General features: G+C 40.3%; 1 protein-coding gene across 1 annotated transcript in view; it reads right to left on the bottom strand.

Annotated features, from left to right (window-relative positions):
• Window positions 1–1443: 1443 nt before the first annotated feature.
• LOC139910857 (O-acyltransferase like protein-like) overlaps window positions 1444–20376 on the bottom strand; it is a 39799-nt gene continuing 20866 nt past the window's right edge. The window contains exons 3-15 of the mRNA XM_071898298.1: window positions 18369–18447; window positions 18122–18257; window positions 17860–17941; window positions 9356–9518; window positions 9118–9220; window positions 8885–8986; window positions 8183–8348; window positions 7866–7945; window positions 7580–7678; window positions 4598–4730; window positions 4174–4360; window positions 1656–1798; window positions 1444–1548 (exon numbers count right to left, since the gene is read on the bottom strand). Coding sequence (XP_071754399.1) covers window positions 1444–1548; window positions 1656–1798; window positions 4174–4360; window positions 4598–4730; window positions 7580–7678; window positions 7866–7945; window positions 8183–8348; window positions 8885–8986; window positions 9118–9220; window positions 9356–9518; window positions 17860–17941; window positions 18122–18257; window positions 18369–18447 — 1578 coding nt within the window. The remainder of the gene's footprint in view (window positions 1549–1655; window positions 1799–4173; window positions 4361–4597; window positions 4731–7579; window positions 7679–7865; window positions 7946–8182; window positions 8349–8884; window positions 8987–9117; window positions 9221–9355; window positions 9519–17859; window positions 17942–18121; window positions 18258–18368; window positions 18448–20376) is intronic.

Below are 20376 nucleotides of genomic sequence, written 5' to 3' on the forward strand. Positions count from 1 at the left end.
TAACTTGGCTCTGCAATGCGTGTCACACATGCGCTCACGCACACAAGTAAATATATGCACGTTCAATCACACAACGCGTTGGACACAAGAAAATATATTCCTACATTAACTAACGTTACATTAACCTATGTCTAATGTGACACAAGGTCCTGTCTGGATTAATTTGTAGTTCGGTCTGGATCCGGATCTTGGTCCGGAGTTTGAGAAGCCCTGCCCTAAACCATGCATTAGCTTGAGTGCTAACTATATGAGCCAATTAACTACCTAACAAAACACTACTAAAGTTAAATGCATTCATGCGTCCCCAAGACTGCATCTTGTGTGCTCCCATTCACTCACAACATACAGTTTGCTTTCTCCGACTGTGAATCAACGGTTGCACTTTATCACAGTCCTATTATTACCGGATAATTTTGTGCTTATTTCATGCTTAAATTGCCAATGGCGATTAAGCATGAAATAGGCACAGTCCCACAGTATCTCTTATGGCACTTTTATTTTACATTTGCAATATTATCATTTCATTAAAAAGGGATTTACTCTAGTAATAGTTTTCTTGATTATTTTTTTGCATAGTAATTTTCAAATTTAAAAATATTGAATATTGGCGCAAAATATCGTCTATTAGCAGCTTCAGGTAAAAAATATCGGAATCGATATTTTCGATTCTTAAAAAACCCATATCGGTCTAAACCTAAACACAAATACAAGGAAGCAAAACAAAGCACAAGACACACAATAGCAATATGAAGGTCTTTATTACCCCCCGAGAAAAATAACTAGTTACACGACTCTTGTTACAGTACTTTTGTGTTACACCCTAAACTGATTGTGCTAGGCTTACTTGCATTCATTGGGCCAATAAATATTGTAGACCTAAACCCACATTACCAGTATAAGTAGTCTAAATACTGATGGACACAAAATTTTTCTTTTAAGGTTTTTAATAAAGCTAGATCCTACAGCATTACATTTATTTAGCATTAAGTGGTATTTACCACTTTGTTGGCTCGTTCATGTGTGCTCTGCTCATAATTATTATTTCGGACATGACTTGAGGGCAAGATAAGACAATGGGAACCTTTCGATAGACGTTACACCAATAAAGAGGTTAAAAACACAAAAGAGCGACCCGGGTTCAAATCCAGCCTGCGGTCATTTGCTGCATGTTCTCCCCTCTCTCTCCCATACCTTCCTATCTCTCTGTCAATAAAGCATAAAATGCCAAAAATAAATCTTTAAAAAAAACAAAACACAAAAGAACGTAATGCAAGTAATAACCTAATAAAAATCTGTTAGATCATTAACTGTAATGTGATTACTGAAATTGTAACAGTAATGTCCATTACAGGAAAAAGTAATGTGATTACAGTAATGCATTATTCTGTAACGTATAAGGGTATTAATAACTGGTCAGGTTCTTCAATGTGTGCTGACTTGTCTCTATCCACTGCTTCCTTTTAGGAAGACAAAGGGTTTCTCCACCAGCACAGTCAAAATATAGCCCGCCACCAGTGTGACCGCCAAGTTGCTGCTGAACAGGTACATCTAGAGATAAAGAGAGGAGGCATATATCATGTTGAGAAGGCATATGGAAAACATAAAAATCATGGTAAAATCTAAATGATTTAAATGTGCAGTGTATGAATGCTCACAAAGTTGATGTCAGTGTAGTGCATTGGGGTCTCCTGTTTGCCATTGTAGTGAGTCATTAACACAGGGTGTACCAGATAGCAGGCAAAACTAATGTTGGAAATCGGAACCCAGAGCCCTAGAGACAACAGGCGCTTGATAAAGCCTGGTGAGAGAGAGAGAGAGGGGGAGAGACAGACAGAAACAGAAAGACAGACATGTAGAACAAAATGAAAGGTATTGTTTTTTGCATACATGAAAGTGTGTGATTCACACGTCTGTAGACCAGAGGTGTGCGGAGAATCTGCCATTTGTATTTAAAGAGTAACTAAACCTCACCCAAATCTGTGGTGAAGCCTGACACCTAATGGTGAAACGTAGGGCTGAACGATTTTGAAAAAATATCTAATCGCGATTATTTTGACTGATATTGCAATTGCGATATGATTTGCGATATTAGAGGGAATGATATTTTTTACATCATTATTCTCATTTTCATTGAAAAACGTATTAAAATGATTATGGTGTGATTTTTGCGGGGATCTGTACCAAACAAAGATATTTTAACAAATATTGCGCCTCCTGCGATTTGAAAATTGCAGTAGGCCATATTGCGATTTCGATAAAATTTTGATTAATTGTTCAGCCCTAGTGAAAAGTAGGGTACTGCACTGGCAATCTGCTTTTGGCTGGTCTTTGTGTCAGGTGATGTCACCTTCTATAGAGTACAACAGGTGGTGACATCACCTGGCACAAAGACCAGCCAAAAGCAGATTGCCAGTGCAGTACCCTACATTTACCATTAGATGTCAGCCTTCACAACAAATTTGGGTGGGGTAATTAGCCTTTAACCGGAAAGACTAATTAAACCCCAGACAGGTCCCTAGCAACTTCAGTTGTCTTGGAGAACGCTGCAACGTACTTCAGCTGGCAAGCTCTGGGACTGTTGTATGGACTAACAAACGTTACCCGATTTTCTACTGGCATTGGGGTGAGTAGATAATGACTGAATTTTCATTGTTGGGTGAACTATTCCTTTAAGGTATGTTTTGTAAATATGGACATGTACTAAGCATATGTAAACTGGTATTTGGAATTTAATAATGTCATCTGTTTTAGTTTCCTGTCTGCCTTTGGGTGACCTGGATGAATACCCCTGGAGTCTGCTTAGCTGAAGCTCATTATGTCAAGGTACTGGATACTCAGTTCAGTTAGTGGTAAATAGGGAAATACCTGAGGTAATCTTGGTTATTACAGTGCTGAAGACCTGTTACTCTTTTATTGTAGGTCTTTATCAGCTGCTGTTTTGCCTTGCCTGTTTTACCTCTTTGCTAGTTAATTGTGTAATTGCGTATGGTACTTTTAGAGTGAACCAACTGGTTTTGGTATGAATAACCCTTATGTTTTATTTTCATTGATTAATATTTTCGGTTATTTCCCTTTAGTGGAGCAGAGTGCTGGCTTGTTGGGGAGGCTAGGCACCCTGATGCGATTCCCTTCACCGTTTGTAGTAGTAAGAGCACTGGGACACTGTTTTGTACACCCGTTTGCAGTGAGTACGCGAGTGGTGGGTAAGTAATTGCACTCCTGGAATACGCCCTAGGTTAGTCTGCCTCTCTATTGCTGGCCTCAGCCCACTTACCCGTCTTTAATTTTATAATTGTTTTAGTACTGGAAGTGTTTTTTAGCCTGATATTCAGACTGTTAAATGGCCATTTCGTTACCAGTCCATTATTCAGTCTGAGATCGCCTCCATGTTAGCCGTTTTCTGTGTGGGGAGGTGTTAATTTTCTCAGAACCAATCACTAGTGAGTGACGTATCCGGCCACTCTGACGTTATTTTCAGTTACACTGATGCTGGGCGTATTTACTAACTTTAACAAGAATGTTGGTCGTTTTTGACAAAAATATCATCTTTGCAAAGACAATATGTTGGTTAAGGAATGATTTCAACAAATGTTATTCTGCCGAAACGCCAATGAAAAAACGTTGCACGAACGGTTCAAACTTTAGTCCCGCCCACAAAGGCACTGATTGGCCCGATTGCTTTTGAAATCGAGAAAACCATTGAATAGAGCAGCACCAGACTCTCTGAATCACTTGACCAAATCTGAAGAGTGGGCAGGACGCTATTCAGGAGTCTGGAACCAGGCAAAGTGTTTTTACTAAAAGAATTACATTGTTAATACTAATTAAATTATTGTAATAAACATTTTGCTACTACCCTTCATATAGGTTCGATTCATCTTCTTTGAATTTCTAACCCATCCTCTCTACAGACCCTTCCAGTCACCAAATATTCAATAAATTTGCATTTCTTTTAGAATCACGTCTGTCTTCCTTCAGTTATCAAACTTGTGTAGCCTGTGTATGACCAAGGTATCAGCTAAGGTTCCTCCAAGATAATTCCTGGGGTAAAATTCCCTAGGTGGCGTTGTCGGGTGAGCTATTTCCTTTTGCTCCTACCTCCACCCCGCCACATACTAAAACATCTGAATAATACTGTATTCAGATTTGGGAACATCCCTACTCTAGACTCACCTCCATAGCCCTCCTCACAGGCCAGTATGATCCAGGCTACAGCCAGGGCCCAGAGGGATCTGTGCAGTCCCTGATAGAGGGCATGGGGGACAGATGGATGGGGTGGGACCTCTCGTAGGACGTAGGCCAATCCAACCACCAAAGCCAAGCCTAACATACAGGAGAACCAACCTAGTGCTGCTTGCCACTGTAGCAACAGTCAAGCAGGAGAAGCAAATGAGAGGGATGGCAGTTTAGTGGTTGTCCAGATATTGATTGTTTGGTCCTGAGCTAACAATATCACAATCGACCAAAACGCTCAGGTATTATGGATATACTTGTGGGCCCTGTCATGCATATAATGTGCTAAAGGTTCTAATAAAAGAATAAGCTGTATGTAGTAATACTGGAAGAAATGTCTGTGATAGAAATCAGAAGTTCTCACCTGATGTTTTATAAACTGATCTTTCTTTGTTGTCATATATATTCCCATCAGGATCCCTATCAAGTAAGGCCCATATCTTGAGTAGGGTTTATCATAGTAATATAGGTAATAATTTGCAAAGCGTATTGTATCTCTGCAAAACAAACAAATGCATAAAAAGTAAATATAACCATCTATACATTTTAAAGAAAAAAATTGGGATGTTTTCTGTCTCCAGTCCTAAACTGTGTGGGGCATTAGCGAGGCTGGATTAACACACGGGCCCAATGGGCACGTGCCCAGGGGCCCACAAGAAAAAGAGGACTGACAAAATGGCAAAAAAAGAAAACAAAACTTTGAATAGATATAAGCCAAAAACTTTGAATAGATATATGCCAATGATACAAGTATACAATAATTAATGAAAAAAGGAGGTAGCTGCAATATGCAAGGCATCCTTTTTAGCCCCATGAGAGCAGGGGCTCTATGGATCGCCATGTTGGTCACTGTTCACAACTTTTGGTCACATGGGTGAAAGTGTGCCGCAGGGAGATTGCTGACTACCAACTGGGAGACCCGTGTTTGATTCCTGGCAGGGACGCTTCCACAAAATTCTATGTTATGGGCTGTTAGACTCATAGTCTTATTATAACCAAGTTACATTGAAGACTCCAAGACTCCAGTCACCAAAGAGCACCAGTGGAAAGTACTAGAGACACCCAACCAGCCCTCCTTTTCTAATTTTGTTCACTAGTGCATAATAATTATTTGCAATTGAATAAAGAATTTTGGTCTGTGGTGAGGGGAGAGGATGGTTTTGAATTGGCCAATCAATGAACTAGGTGTAGATGATCTGTTTTCAGTGGCAGGTAGCAAGTAAGTGTAAGTGACCGCTAGGATCAAATTACCGGTATAGCCTTAGCTTGCTCGCCTAGCTTAGTTATGGATGGACATACTACAGCTAAACGCAAGCGAAAGGACAAGTTCATATATATTCTATATACCTATAATTTGTCATTACATAGCTGTAATACTTGGACCCACAAATAATTGGCTCCCAAGTCAGCTGTCAGTTGACATGGCAAGCTCCTGTTGCTAGCCTCTTGTTGCTAATAAGCAGTCAAAACAGGGTATGTCAAAATATCTTCTGTGAAAACTATATGGTATTTTCACAGCCTGGAAAGCATCAGCACTGTACCATTTCCACTCAGTGGATAGTCTTCTCCCAAACTCTACCCGGCTCCATGTGCAACTGTTTACAATCTGACCTGACCATCCACAAAACTAGATCATGCTGCCAGTACCAAATTTTTACCCCACAGCATTCTATGCACACAGAAAAAGTAGTTATGTGATTTCCTTATTGTTTGGTTGACCCGGTGGCTCAGTGGTTAGTATTGTCACCTCACAGCAAGAAGGTTGTGGGTTTGAATCCCCGCTTCGGTCCTTTTTGTGTGGTGTTTGCATGTCCCTGTGTTTGCGTGGGTTTCTTCCCACAGTCCAAAAACATGCATCAGGTGATTGAAGACCCTAAATTGCCCATACATACCCAATTCCCAGTGTTTACAAAAGACATTTCAACCGTAAGTCCCATTTTTAACAAACGTTTTTCTTATTTAACCATGACCAAGCCCTTTCCCTAACCTTAACCAAGTTGTTTTAGTTGCCTAACCATAACCCAAACCATAACCATAACCCTAACCTTAACCAAACTTGTTTTACTTGCCTAAACTTAACCGTTAACCAACCTTTGGAACGCAATTCAATTTGTGGCGGAGGAACATATTTAAATGCGTTGTGGGGGAACGTAATTAAGTTTGTGGTGGAGAAACGTTATTTTCCCATAATACGTGTCCACAGCACGTAAATTGGCATTTCAGAGTTCGTGTTCATTTCACGTATTTGTGTGAGATCATGTTGTGCACATCACAGCCTGGCCCACTGCCTGTGCTTCCGCTGATGTTGGCTGCCGAGGAGAATCGTCCTCCAACACAGTACAGTACAGGGCACGAAACTAAGGATGTCCCGACATCCCGGGGCCGTAAAAAAAAAACATGATTTGGGATGCTCAGAATTGTCATTCAGGACTGGTTCGGGACAGTTGGATTTTTTGATGGATTTTTTAGTTTAATTAATTTATTCTTTTTTTTGCTCTTGGTGGTGAGCCTGTGGTCTGCTGTTGTTAAGCCAACTAACAATGTATCAAAAAATCTGGATGACACCGGTCTTACTACCCCACACCGGGAACATAAAAAAATATTGTAATTAAAAAATAAAATGTATATATGGCGGTGGTTGTTGGCGGGGGGGGGGGGGGGGGGGGGGGGGTGGTGGGGCAAATGGCCAGATGTAAAATGTAAAGACATGTAAAATACTCTCTTAAAAGAAATACGCCTTTGTAGAGGGATATTGTACAGAGCCCCTAAGGGGACATGGGGGGGAAAAAAATAGTAGGGGGAGAAAAAAATATTTATAAACAATTCAGGGGATCTGTTGTTGAATCTGTTCACAAACTTGTTAAATGCAAGTTTTCAGGCTATTTTTGTGGCTTCATTCAAATGAATGGGAAGTAAAAATCAGAATGCTACAAACTCGTCCCTGCTGCATCTGATCTTGGTGAGTAGATTATATTCTGGTTTTCATGGCAGTCAAAAGCCGAATAACCCCCATGTTAAAACTAAGTGGAATATTGCTTTAAGGTAAGATACTCTGTTATAGCAATACTATGGAGCAATATTTCCGTCAAAATAAATCATATGTAAAGCCAAGATTGTGAAATGGTTCAATCGTAAAAAAACAAATCTGAAAACGGAAAGAATTACATTGTATTTCAATAATACTGCAATGAATGTATCGCAGAGATGGTGAAAACACAAAGCAATAAAATGTTCACCCACTCTAAACACATTGCATAATGATGGAAAACAAAACTGTAAGGTACCATGGTCCATCTTTGGGCATTGGTACAAGATCACAATCATTGAGTCTTACAGTAAAGTCGACTGATGGACAGGAATCTGTAGGAGGGCAGTTAAAACAGCAGAGACCACGCTGGTTATTAGCAATAGGCTTGCTGCCACTGCTGCCAACAACACTCTGTTCCTGATAGAAAGAGAAAATTGTAGGGATAAGACATTACATAATTGTTGTACATAATCGTTGGTAGAGCAGATGTGGTGTGTAATGACTGGTGGCCATATTCTACAATGTCACTTGGCCAAGACAAAAGTGTGATGTACAGTAATTAAAGAATAACACTAGAATTGATATAATAGAACTGTTGGCATACCGTCTGAAAAGATAGACCAGCAGAGGAGTGGTGAGATAACACTGGAAGTCTAGAGACAGGTACCATGCCCAAGGAACACACTGGGGAAAAATAGGCAAATAAATATGAAGAAATAGGTCAGTTCAAAGGTAGTTAGGCTGCACAGTGTATTTGTTGTTGATATTTTACCTCAAGAAGAGGAGAGACATAAAGAGGACATCAGAGGAAAGGAAAGATATGAAACAATGAGAACAAAGGAGAAGAGGGATGACAAAAAGACTTTCATATACCAAAATAGAACAGGAGCTGTGTAGAGCAGAATTACTTCCTCAACTCACCATTTTGTGGGCAACATAGAGATTGTTAATCAATAGCACGTTGGCCCACCAGAACGTCTTACAGTCCTCCACCTCGTCCTCAAATGTGAACCCGTAGGCTCCCTGCCGAGCCACAGAGAACACGCTCATGACTAGACACACAATGAACAGATGCAGTGGCTGGACCCTGAAGGGAAAGAAAGAGACAGACAGCTAAAGAGAGCATTTACATTTTTACAATTTACATTTACATAAAACACACTTTATATTGGGTCATCATCACTGACACTGATTGATTGACTGATTGATTGATTGATTGATTTAATTTTATTATAGTGTCATACACCATACTGGTGCCCAGCCCACATAGGCTTACAAGACACTGTAACTGAAACAAAGTGATCAAACAAAGGTACAATGATGAAAACATAGAATACATGCTGTCCATCTACATTTCACTCCAAAAGGAGTGGGAAACCAGTTTGTCCTGAAACCATTTAATTGCACACATGCCACTGGGAACAGAGTAAATAGCTAGAGTGAAGACTGTGGTTTGATGGTTGGTTTCATGGTTTCCAGGAATTGTAGAAATTAGACAGATGACTTAGTGCTATTGTGTGGAGTAGCCTGACTGTGATAGTTCATTAGATAGATAGATAGATAGATAGATATTTACAATTATGCATTGATTAATAGCTTGATTTGATGAACTGATCAATGTACCTTTTCAACCTTTTGAAGAGGAAGCTGGCCACCAATCTGAGACTCATTTTGTCCTCATTTCTGCGGATGGAGCTCAGCAGAGACCTGGCACTAAGCAGACCCCTATAACACACAACTTGTTCAAGAAACTGCGCAAGAATTGGAAATATTGACAACTAAAAACTCACCATAAAAACTCACATTACTGTAAATCAACCAAACAAAGTTTAAACTTGGTGTCTTTTCAGTCTCACCCCAGGAGTAGGAAGGTGTCTACAGACACAAAAACAGGTCCACTATCGGTAAACAGATGCAGAGGGTTGGCTTCAACTGTCTTCTTCCATATATTGAAATTATCTACAATATAAATATTGCAGAATGAGTGAAAGAATAAATGAGTGAATGAATGAATGAATGACTGACTGACAGACTGAATGAGTAAGGTGAGTGTGCTACTGAGTGTGAGTTGTAAGGCAAGCATAGTTCTCACACCCAGGTTGAATAATATGGTCGTAAATGCGCTGTGACCACTGATGATCCAGAGCAGGCTGAGGGCGCGGATGCCATTCAGGGATGAGTAGCTGGCTCCTGTGATGCTTGAGGAGGTGCTAAGGACACCCTGGCTGGTGGTCTGTAGAGAGAATGCCTGGAGGCACTGGTAACCACAGCTTCGAAGAAAACACAGTGGTGTGGGTCTGGTGCTCTCTACAGTTGAGACAATGAGACAGTATTCCTTGAGTGCAAGTTCAGATTTTGAGTATTTAGTATAAACTTGGAAAGACAAGTGTGAGTACACGTGCACACTTGCAAATGTGAGGAAAGCAAAATCAGAATATTATATTAATTTAATCGCTAGTTCTTGTGCTAACCGGGCAAAGTTTTGGAAGAAGGTAAATTCCACTCAAAGCAAAGGCGTTATTACCTCTCTTCCTGCTCATGTAAACTCAAGCGATTGTTTAATAACTGGTTAACAGGCAATAAACTCTGCCTTTAATAGCCATTTTATTGCTGCCAGCAATCTCTTTGAAATGGAATATAAGGATAACCTTCCTGATAAACAAAGGCCTAAGTGAATTGACTACTACTTTTCATGGAAAAAATATTGCTCCCCACTTTACCCTTTTTTCTTTTATATCATCTGGAAGTCACCCGGGATGGATAGATTGGGTCAATTTTTTTGTTAAACCCACTGCCCTTTTGAAAACAAAGCACATAGCATATATTTTCAATCTAAATATTGTTTCACAATTAATGCTCAAAGTCTTGAAAGCTGCTCATGTCCTCCCATTTTATAGAGGGGGAGATTCTAGTGATCTTAATATTTATTGCCCAGTCTCTAAATTGTCCTGCTTAGCCAAAATACTTACTTACTTACTTTATTGCCACATAAACTAGACAGTTGCTTGGAATTTGCTGTAGTGCGCTCATAAAAACATACATCCATAACACAAGATGACACTACAAAACAGACTAAACAAGCCAGCAAACGACAAACAAGACACACAAAAAGTAAGGGATAATAAGTAAGAGAGCAAAAATCAGATACAATTATTTTTAAAAAGGCTAAATTAAAATTACAATTCATGGACAAAATTTTTGTTAAAATCCAGTACAATTCAGTAGCCTGAAAAAAGTGGTGACTGCATTGGAGAGAGACTAAAGCTTAGCTAAAGTGCTTTAAGTCATTCAGAATATGGACAACAGTTGCATAGGTGCTTCTTCTGAACCTAGAGGTGCAGGTCTGAAGTGACGGAAACCCCCAGGATTTCCAGTCCAACCCTCTGCATGTGGGTCACATGTATTTAGAGAGACGGCAGCTTAGTTCCAATGATTTTGGAAGCTGTGTACAATTCTCTCCAACTGCTTTTCCTCCTGGGCCGTGATACTGCTGAACCAGTAGGCTGTTTCGTCATGAGAGGAAATGAGGCCCACCACTGTTGTGTCATCCACAAACTTAAACTTAAAATACTAGAATACTTGGTAAATATACAGCTTTAGGCCTTCCGTGCTCAGCATTCTCCTTTAAGCATTCACCAATCTGGATTTAGGTCTGAACATAGTACCATCTCTGCTACTTCCCTGGTTGTAAACATTATGACTGCTTTGGATAGTAATCAACATTGTGCTGCTCTTTATGTAGATTATTGTAATCATGTTTAATAATCATTGTAATCAGATCCAACAAGTGTGAAATGTGATTAATCCTAATGTGTATGAATTATGGTCAAAGGTAGTAGTATTATGTTATGAGCTTTAAGGAAAGGAATGATGTAGTACAGTAGTAGACTGACACAGAAACCCTGTAATATGATACAGAAGGGCAGTCGTTGGCCAACGTGATAGTAGGGGATTCTGACACACTGCACGTGTCCTGAAAATATGATGTGGTCAAGGTGTTTGGCTGAAGTACAAACAGGTGTTTGGCCGAAGTACAAACAGGTGTGAGTAGTATCGTTTTATGTTGTACACCTGCAAAAGTTGGCAATTGAGTCATGTAAAAACTGATGTTCCGAGACCCTTCTTCGCCCCAACGTAATGATGGGCAAAACAAGCGCAAATTTCTCCCTAGTGGAAGTGAAGTGTTGGTGGCAGATAAAACCCCAAAGAGCTGCAAAGAAGAGATGTTTTACCAGCATGTAAAAAGTCACTCTGGAACAATATAACAAATAAAGTGAATGCAGTTGGGCACCAAAAGCGTGATTTACCAGAGGTAAAGAGCGCTGGTATGATATGAGGAGGTGAACCAAAATGCTTACCACAAAAAAAGCCAAAGAGGAGCCTTGATTCCCTAGGAGGAGCAAGTGCAGGAGAGCCTGACTGAGACGCAGGTGCCAGTGTGGGAGGGATGGATACCTGGTGAAGGTATGGCTACATATGGCTGGAGAAGCCGCGCACACACCTCTCCACTGTCGTGACAGTTATTACGCACACGTTTTAGCTTCATTGTTGTCATCAAGGCAATGTCGCTGAGACACTGGCTCATAAGCAGCAAATCCAGAGAAGAGCCTGCGACTTTTCCTTTTTGTATATTTAGGTGATAGTCTGAATATTGAGTGCGCACTCTGCTACTCTGCCAATGAGGCTTAAATTGTACATTTTTAAATCAGCATACTCGTTTAAACTTAATTGGAATTATAATAGGGATGCAATCTAATGACTGCATGTTATGCTGTGGAGATGACTGTGTCACTTTGATCTTGGAGCCGGTTCCAGAGACAGTCTTGGTGGAGCAGTCCTGCAATCCTGTGCACAAAATTATAAGACATGCTTTTCCTAGGTCTTAAATTCTGTGCATAGGCGCCGATTCCGTGGGTGCTTCCGGGCCCGAGCACCCACGGAGAAGGCCGAGCACCCACTGGGAAAATGCACTTGATAGGCCTACCTATATGCGCCAGCGGCCGGGGCCAAATTTACATTGATTTGATAGCAAACTCCACCCGCTGCGCGGCATAGCCCACGTTGCAAAACAAGTTGATCCAAAAGTTATAGCTTTAATGTGATTGGCTAACGTTAGATGCAGTGCGCACTGTCCAATTGAAAGCGGTGTCAGATTAACGCGAATGTGTACTACACATTTGCGGTTAATCTGACGTGTGTAGAGCAAGGCTGATGACCTAGCCCAACAAAATGGACAAATTTCTTATTAAAAAATATATGATATGTGCATGGACGTAGCAAAACGACGAGGAGTTTGCCTAGCTACTTTTCAAGATGTAGTGGACTTCCTGAAAGGCGATCAGGGAGAGCACTTGAGAACCATGTTGCCAGAGATCACCAAACTACTGAAACTCGCACTGACTGTCCCTGTAACATCCTGCAGTTCAGAAAGGTCATTTTCAGGCCTGCGGCATATTAAAACTTATCTGCGGTCCACAATGGGGCAAGCAAGACTGAACCATGTTGCTGTATTGAACTGTCACAAGAATGTGTCACGAAATAGGAACCTGGATGTAATCGCAGATGAATTCATCAGGCGCACGGCTGCAAGGAGTAACACTTTCCTCGTAAAGAAATAACGTCAATGGTGAGTGAAAAACAAATCCAATTTTTAATATTTAGTAGCTGTGTGGGCCTATGTGTTGATGGTTAATTAATTGACTGTATTTTACTACGTGCGCTTGTATGCTTTCTTTGCGTGTGTAACGATATTATAACTTGTTTGGCTTGTTAATAGGCCCCTTGTAGCCTATACTGTTATGTTGCATTTTTTATGGGTGTACTATAGCAGCGGTGTCTCACAGACACAGTGGTGTCGGATTGTGTTGGATTGTGCACTTGACCTATGATTTATGTTCATGTGAGCCTTTTTACTAAATAATTTCAGTGGCATTGATTATTATTTTCCGTGCGTTTCATGGTGTGTATCGTTAGTTAAACTTTTGATCTCCAATGTGTGTGTGTGTGTGTGGGTGGGTGTGTGTGTGCGTGTGTGTCGGTCGCTGTTAATTTGCTATGGTGCTGAAATGCGTGCGTTTGACTACTTTTTCCAAATCCGTATAGCAACAAGTCATGTAGGCTATGGTTATTGCAGAAGGTTTATCTTGGGCGTGGGGGTGGGGCATTCAACTGTTTTGAGCACCCACCGGCAGAAACATAAATCGGCGCCTGTGATTCTGTGCACAATCAACAGATGATAATGGCCACTGCCTCTTGATAAATCACGTCCACTGCCAATTTCCATAAATCCCTCCCTTTATTTTGCGCCTCAGCCTTGGAACACCCACAAATGCATATGCAATTAGACCAAACCGCAAAAAACGGCGCACCCAGATCAACCCATGATTTCAGGCGCAAATGCCCTGTGCGCTGTCTTAGATCAGAAAACAAGGTTTTAGCACCCGCAGTGTGATTTGCACTGGCGCAAACCTTTAGTAGATCCGGGCCTTAGCCTCTGGCGAGAAGAAGGATTGGAAACTCATGGAAAACTTTGATAAAACTTGGACTATTGGACACTTAAACATTTTTAAACTTTACTTTTGGATTATCATGACCTACACCCATTTTCATTTTTATATTTTTTGCATTTTATTCATTTGAACCATTTTACAATTTTTTTTATTTTTAACCTTTATATACCATAATTATTAAATTTGGTATACTTTGATACAACTAGAAGGAAAATCTTTTGAGTTGTGAGTATATTCTTTCACTTTGCTTAATAAACCAGCACGCATATTGATTTAAAACCCAGACACTAGTATCACTAGCTCTCACCACAAGTCATCGTAACGTATATTTCCTCTTGAGGGTTCACCAGAACGCGCTCAAAATTCAATGTATTTATTCCTCCAGAGGGTGCAGGATTAATTGAGGGGATTAATCTATATTTGCATCTAATTTGCATATGAAATCTGGGAGGCTGAGAGCGTCACGAGAAGTGTTTAAGCATATACAAACTAGAAGGGCACTCGGAGAGCGCAGACCTCCGCCAAGGTTTGTGCTATTATTGCTTGTTCGTGAGTCGGATCCGGATCCGCTCCAAAATTTAATGGGTTCTACCTTGGCCCATGCTACACCCTTCCATGAAGTTTCATGAAAATCGGGCCAGTAGTTTTTCCGTAATCCTGCTAACAGACAAACAAACAAACAAACGGCACCGAAAACATAACCTCCTTGGCAGAGGTAAATATATAAAAACAGATCTCAATGTGTAGTGTTGGGTAATGTACAATCAGTAATTCTGAATATAACTAAGGGAGTTCCCCAATGCTCAGTATTAGGTCCTGTATTGTTAACTATATATTCATTAATAACATTGTCTTGTCCATAAATACTGGTACACTGGTCATGTATACAAAATATTAGGAACTCCTTCATACTGTTGAGTTGCATCCCATTGTGCACAACCAATTTTTGATTGCCAAAAGAACTAAAAACCCTTTCTAATCCATTTCCTCACCTTCATCTCCATTTCCCCTTCATGACTGATGTGGATTTAATCAGTGAAATCAATAAGGAACCACAGCTTTCAGCTGGATTCACCTGCTCAGCCTACAAAGAGCAAGTCACCCTAATGCTTTGTCCACTCAGTGTACATCTCTATGCTGACGATACAATTCTCTACTGTTATGCTGATTCTATATGACTATCAAATACCTGTAGCTCACCTTCATTGCTCTACAGAAAGCTCTCATCACCCTCAAACGCCTGAATGCTCTATTGTCCAAACCAGAAATATTACAGCAAGTTAAAAATCAGCACTATAAATGGTGCTCATACTGAGCATATAAATATTTAGGTATACAGATCAATGGCAAATTTACTTGAAAGACCCACATTGATACATTGACCAATTAATTATTAAGTGAAGCTCAGCTGTTTTTATAGAAACATAGTTTGTTTCCCCATGTTTTGTAGAAATAGGATTGTGGAAAATACCTTTCTGTCCGTTTAAGACTGTGGTGATGTAAGCTGTAGACATGCAGTGACCCCCACTCTTAAGCCCCTAGATGTTGTCTATCATTTGCTAAATATATTTACATTTATAACTGGAGGTACCTGTGATATTCATGACTGTATTTCATATCACAAAGTGGGCTGGCCCTCTCTATGTGAGAAGAAATCAGCAATAGTTTGTATGTACTTGTGAAGCTCTTCTCCAAAAATTATGATCACATTGTAGGTCGCTTATTAACTGGAGAGTTGGAGTTTATCAGATCTGCTTTCAGGACTGGTTGGTGCTTTAAGTTCCTATGGTTAGCATCGAGGGTGGGACTAGGCCCGGGGTATTGGGCTATAGCCCCAAATCTTTTAGATATAGCCACGGACACTTTGAATTTGTCAACTTTGTTTTGGTTTGTTTTTTCTAATGCAGTGGTTTTGGAAAAGGTTGGATTCACCTACATGTGGATTTGATTACACTTTGGCTCTGCACAACAAAGGGATAACTAAACACTTAGGGTCACTCTGCTCGTGCGCTCAGTGCTTGACTTGTCTGTAGTCACTCTGAGTTTACTGTGGTGCAAGTAGACCACAGCACTGATGAAATGGGTGAAGCAAAACAGGTATGATGAGGAGTATGTTACTAAAGGTATGGAAAGTGTTATGGGCTGCAGTTTTAATTAATTTAAACATTTTAGATGTGTAACAATGTTGTCTAGCATGTCAGCTCATTTGTAATATGCCTTACATAATACAAAGTTGTATTTGAGGTAAACAGTGATCCAACTCAATAATAGTGAAAAATGGTATTTGAAGTCTTATTCTCTGACCTTTAGCTTGTATTCCACCTTTCTCTTTGAATGACCATAATATATGTTTGTGTTACCATCAGACTAGATGACAACACATAAAGATGCATAAAATCACATAGCAAAACATGTACTAACACAAGTACCGTTAAAGGAATAATTTACCCAAAAATGGAAATTCTGTTATTATCTACTCACCCTCATGCCAGTGAGGCACTTTGAGCAAAACTCTCAGTTTGTGTGACATAGGCTTATGCGTAGCAGTATAAACATGGAAGGGTGGGACGTTGTGCGTTCTCATCGAGCAGAGTGTGAGCATGCGAGATCTGGGTGCGTGGAAGCATGAAAGTTTTCGAAAAACAACCTGTGTAGTGAGGATTTGCGCTAAATAATGGTGTAAATATAGGTCTTTTCCACTCACAGTGCAATCGTTTGGCTTCAGAAGACTTGGATTATACTGCACAAGCTGTATGGAGTAATTTTATGGTCATTTTTTGACCATAGAGATATCCAGATATATTATTGCCCGAATATTCCAAGATAAGATCCAAATATGACAAAATACATAGTGGATACTCTCCGATCATGACAGTCACAGATTTCATGTTCGGAACATATCCAACTCCGGTATGGGACCACTTTTATACTGCTAGAATCTGGAGTTCATGTCATCCCTGATACATCTGGAATCTGGAATACAGATATCATCATGGTATGCAATAAAAACATCTCATATTCGGAAAATATCTATACTCAGAAATGGACAGCTGGTATATCTGCAGAAGATTCACTAGTCATGTCCGATGTCAGTATATTGTACAGATATGACCAGTAACCATGTTTTATGTCCTAACACAAGTGATTTCTGCTGTCAGGATATTTCATAATATTACCCAAGTCATTTTAAGTCATATCTGATCATATTTGATGAGGTCTGTGGCTGAGTGTGTATCCATTTGGGGGTCCATGGCCTAATGTGCATCTGTTTATAGAGGTCCATGGCCTAATGTGCATCTGTTTGGAGGTCTGTGGCTGAATGTGCATCAGTTTGGGGGTCCATGGCCTAATATGCATATGTTTGGGGGTCCATGGCCTAATATGCATGTGTTTGGAGGTCCATAGCCAAATGTGCTTCTGTTTGGATGTCCATAGCCAAATGTGCTTCTGTTTGGGGGTCCATGGCCTAATGCGCTTGTGTTTGGGGGTCCCTGGCCTATTGTGTATGTTTGTGTACCCCCAAACAGATACACAATGTGTATCTGGGGGTATCTCTAGGCTAAGCCCCTGATGTTCTACAAGCCTAGTTACGCCCCTCGTTAGCACTGACATGGGAGAGACTGCTTGTAGAATTTGTGCTGTATATACCTGGATGAATTACAGCATTTCCTTAAGCTTGATGCTGTGGTTGCAATAATAATTTAATTGTTTGGTTAATATTTTAATTGATTATTAGGGAATGTTTTGATTAATGATTGTAAATATTGTTTGTGTCTTTCTCTTCTCCATGTTTGTAAACTCAGCACTCTTGGAAAAGAGGAACCCTGTCTCCCAGTGAGTTTTCTGAGTATTAAATAAAGGTTAAATAAAATTAGATGAAATGCACCCACCCATGCACGCACACACACAGACAAAGAGCACACTGCACAAAAGGTACTTACTATTGTCTTCTTCTGAGTTGCTTTGGCCCATCTCATTCTGTTGGACAGCGTAACTGTTATTCCCTTCACTAGAGGGGTCATTGGCCATCAACGTCCCATCAAGATTTGGGCCAGTGTTCAAAGAAGAAGACTCTGCTCTTGGACTGACCTCTCTGTGGCGCTTCCACCTTGTTATGGCCGTAAACAGGGTAGCCGCAAGAGGAACTGCCACCATTACACAACACACAAACCTGAGGGAAAAGAGGTGTCTTGGGTAGGTGAAGATTGGCCGATGTTTTTTCCTGAAGTGGAGTCCTGCACTTGAAAAGAGGCACTTCTCCACTCCAGTCTACAGTGACATGTACACGGACATAGGACAGAAGGAGGTAAAGAAATAAGGTGAGACTATTGAAACCCAATCATATACTCACAGGCAAATGATAGCTGAGGCGTCTGCGGTGGCGGTGTTGGACAAACAGCGGATCATGATAATCACTTGACTGGACTGAGGGACCAGGCTGGGAGGAAAAGGAGGAATGAGGGATGTCTGACCCAGCTGGAATCTCTCTGGGAAATAATGAAACAAGTCAAAGGTATAAGGAAAAATATTAGTCTAAATAGATGATATTGCAATGGATCAGTTAGATCCAATGAAAGAAGACATTGAAATCCACTGACCATGCGCCACCAGCAGTTGCACATCCTCCTCCCCACAGGAGTCAGGAACACAAATGCCCACAAAGTAGTTGACCATGTCCTGGTAAAAACATAATTATTTCAAACATACCTTCATCACCTGAACATAAATGCCAACAAAGCTTAAAATATGAACACTAAAAGTGCAGATATGGAATAAAATGTGCCCCTTGTATTATTACTTTCCCCAATAAAATGTTCCAGCTCAGGCAACTGTGGGTAAGCTGTGGGTAAGCATTCACATCTAGAACGATAACAATAAAGATCACAGTAATATTATAAGAAATAAGTAAAATAAAATTGAAAAATAAATAAACTGATCTGCTCTCTTCCTTCTGTGAATTCCTTCAGCAGTAGGCTATGACAGAGATAAAGAAGGAAATAAAAAACCATCAAAAAAAAAAAGGGGGGTACTCCTCTGCTTCTACACTGAAGTCCCAAACCTTTCCCACCCTCAATCCCACCCTGACCACCATCCACCCTTCCCCTAACCCACTGTCCCCAAATGGTTCACAGTAGTTCACAACCACCAAGGAAAAACACAGACATGTTAAAGTTTTTTGTTCACTCAATAAACAGCACAGTAATGCAGAGAATTCTCATCTTCAAACTATTCCCAACCCAAGCCACCTTCACAACCCAGCCTCAATGCACATTGAAATTACAAATGTAGAACTCTCACACCCACTCCATCCCACCAGCAGCGGCGCCTAAATCAATCTGCATGGGTACAAATACATACATGCATACATACACAGAAACAAACATATGTATATACTATTCCCATGAGGCCAGTTGGATCTGCAGGATTACAACACAGTTTGACCTTGTGTATAGTGTTTGAGAGCATATCAGATGTGGTTTCTTTGGTACCATTTGCTTGCTTTGAGAGCTCTAATGAGAGGATGTCTAGGAAACCCAAAAGCCATTGGTTAATATGGAGTGCGTGAGGGGGCTTCCATCTCATAATTACCATTCTTTTAGCTGATGTGGTCCCCGATAGCCAAACTCTTTTCTGAACCATGGTGAGCTTTAGTAAGGAATCATCATTTAGCAGTAGCACATTTGGAACACAGGGTATATAAACCTCAAGTATTTTAGAGAGAGAGATGGCTACTTGGGACCAAAAAATATTAACAACTGGACATTCCCACATCATATGCATATACGTTCCAGTTGCTTTTTCATTACATAATGTAGAAATTGGGGTAGATATAAGTTGGAGTTGGCAGCGTTTGCGTGGTGTCAAATAGAATCTATGTATGAGTTTAAAATGGATAAGCTGGTGGTTAAAATTGCGAGAAGATACTGGGATATTATCCCGGACTCTTTTCCAATTTGTGTGACATTGATAATCTTTGAGATCAGTATTCCACACAATCATAATGCCCATTGATGTGTGTACGGCTTCTTGGAGAAATTTATACACAATAGAAACTAAACCTATGGACTTGTTTTGTTCCATGATTAATTTATAGTGGTTGAGTAGGTAGCACTTGGCCCCAGGGAACTCCATATGTTTTCATAGCCGTTCAAAGTTGTAAATAAAAAAAAAGGAAGAGCCAGGCAGGTTGTATGTGTCTTTTAAATCCTGGAAGGATCTTAGACCCTCTGTGTTCATGACATCTGATAGAGTGTTAATTCCATGTTCAGAACATTGAGAAAGGTAATGGGTTTTCTTCCTTTTCTTTCTGAAAATTGGTGTCTGAATATGCCATTGTACATCCCAGTGGCACAATTTTTCAATTTGCTGCCAAGAAAGTATTGAATGGGCAACAAGTGGACCAAAATGGGAGGTGCAATACTTTGGAGAGAGTGCAGAAAATAAAACATTGCTCAATTTATATGGGGAGACCATATTCTCCTCTATCTTTATCCAGGGAGGTTGCCTATCTTTTATCAACCAGTTCTGTAATGGGCGGATCATTTGGGCCAGAAAGTACAAATTAAAGTCGGGTATACCACCAGCATTTTTGGGTTGATGAAGTAT

The sequence above is a fragment of the Centroberyx gerrardi genome, chromosome 2 (assembly GCF_048128805.1).
Source record: "Centroberyx gerrardi isolate f3 chromosome 2, fCenGer3.hap1.cur.20231027, whole genome shotgun sequence".
Classification (NCBI taxonomy): Eukaryota; Metazoa; Chordata; class Actinopteri; order Beryciformes; family Berycidae; genus Centroberyx; species Centroberyx gerrardi.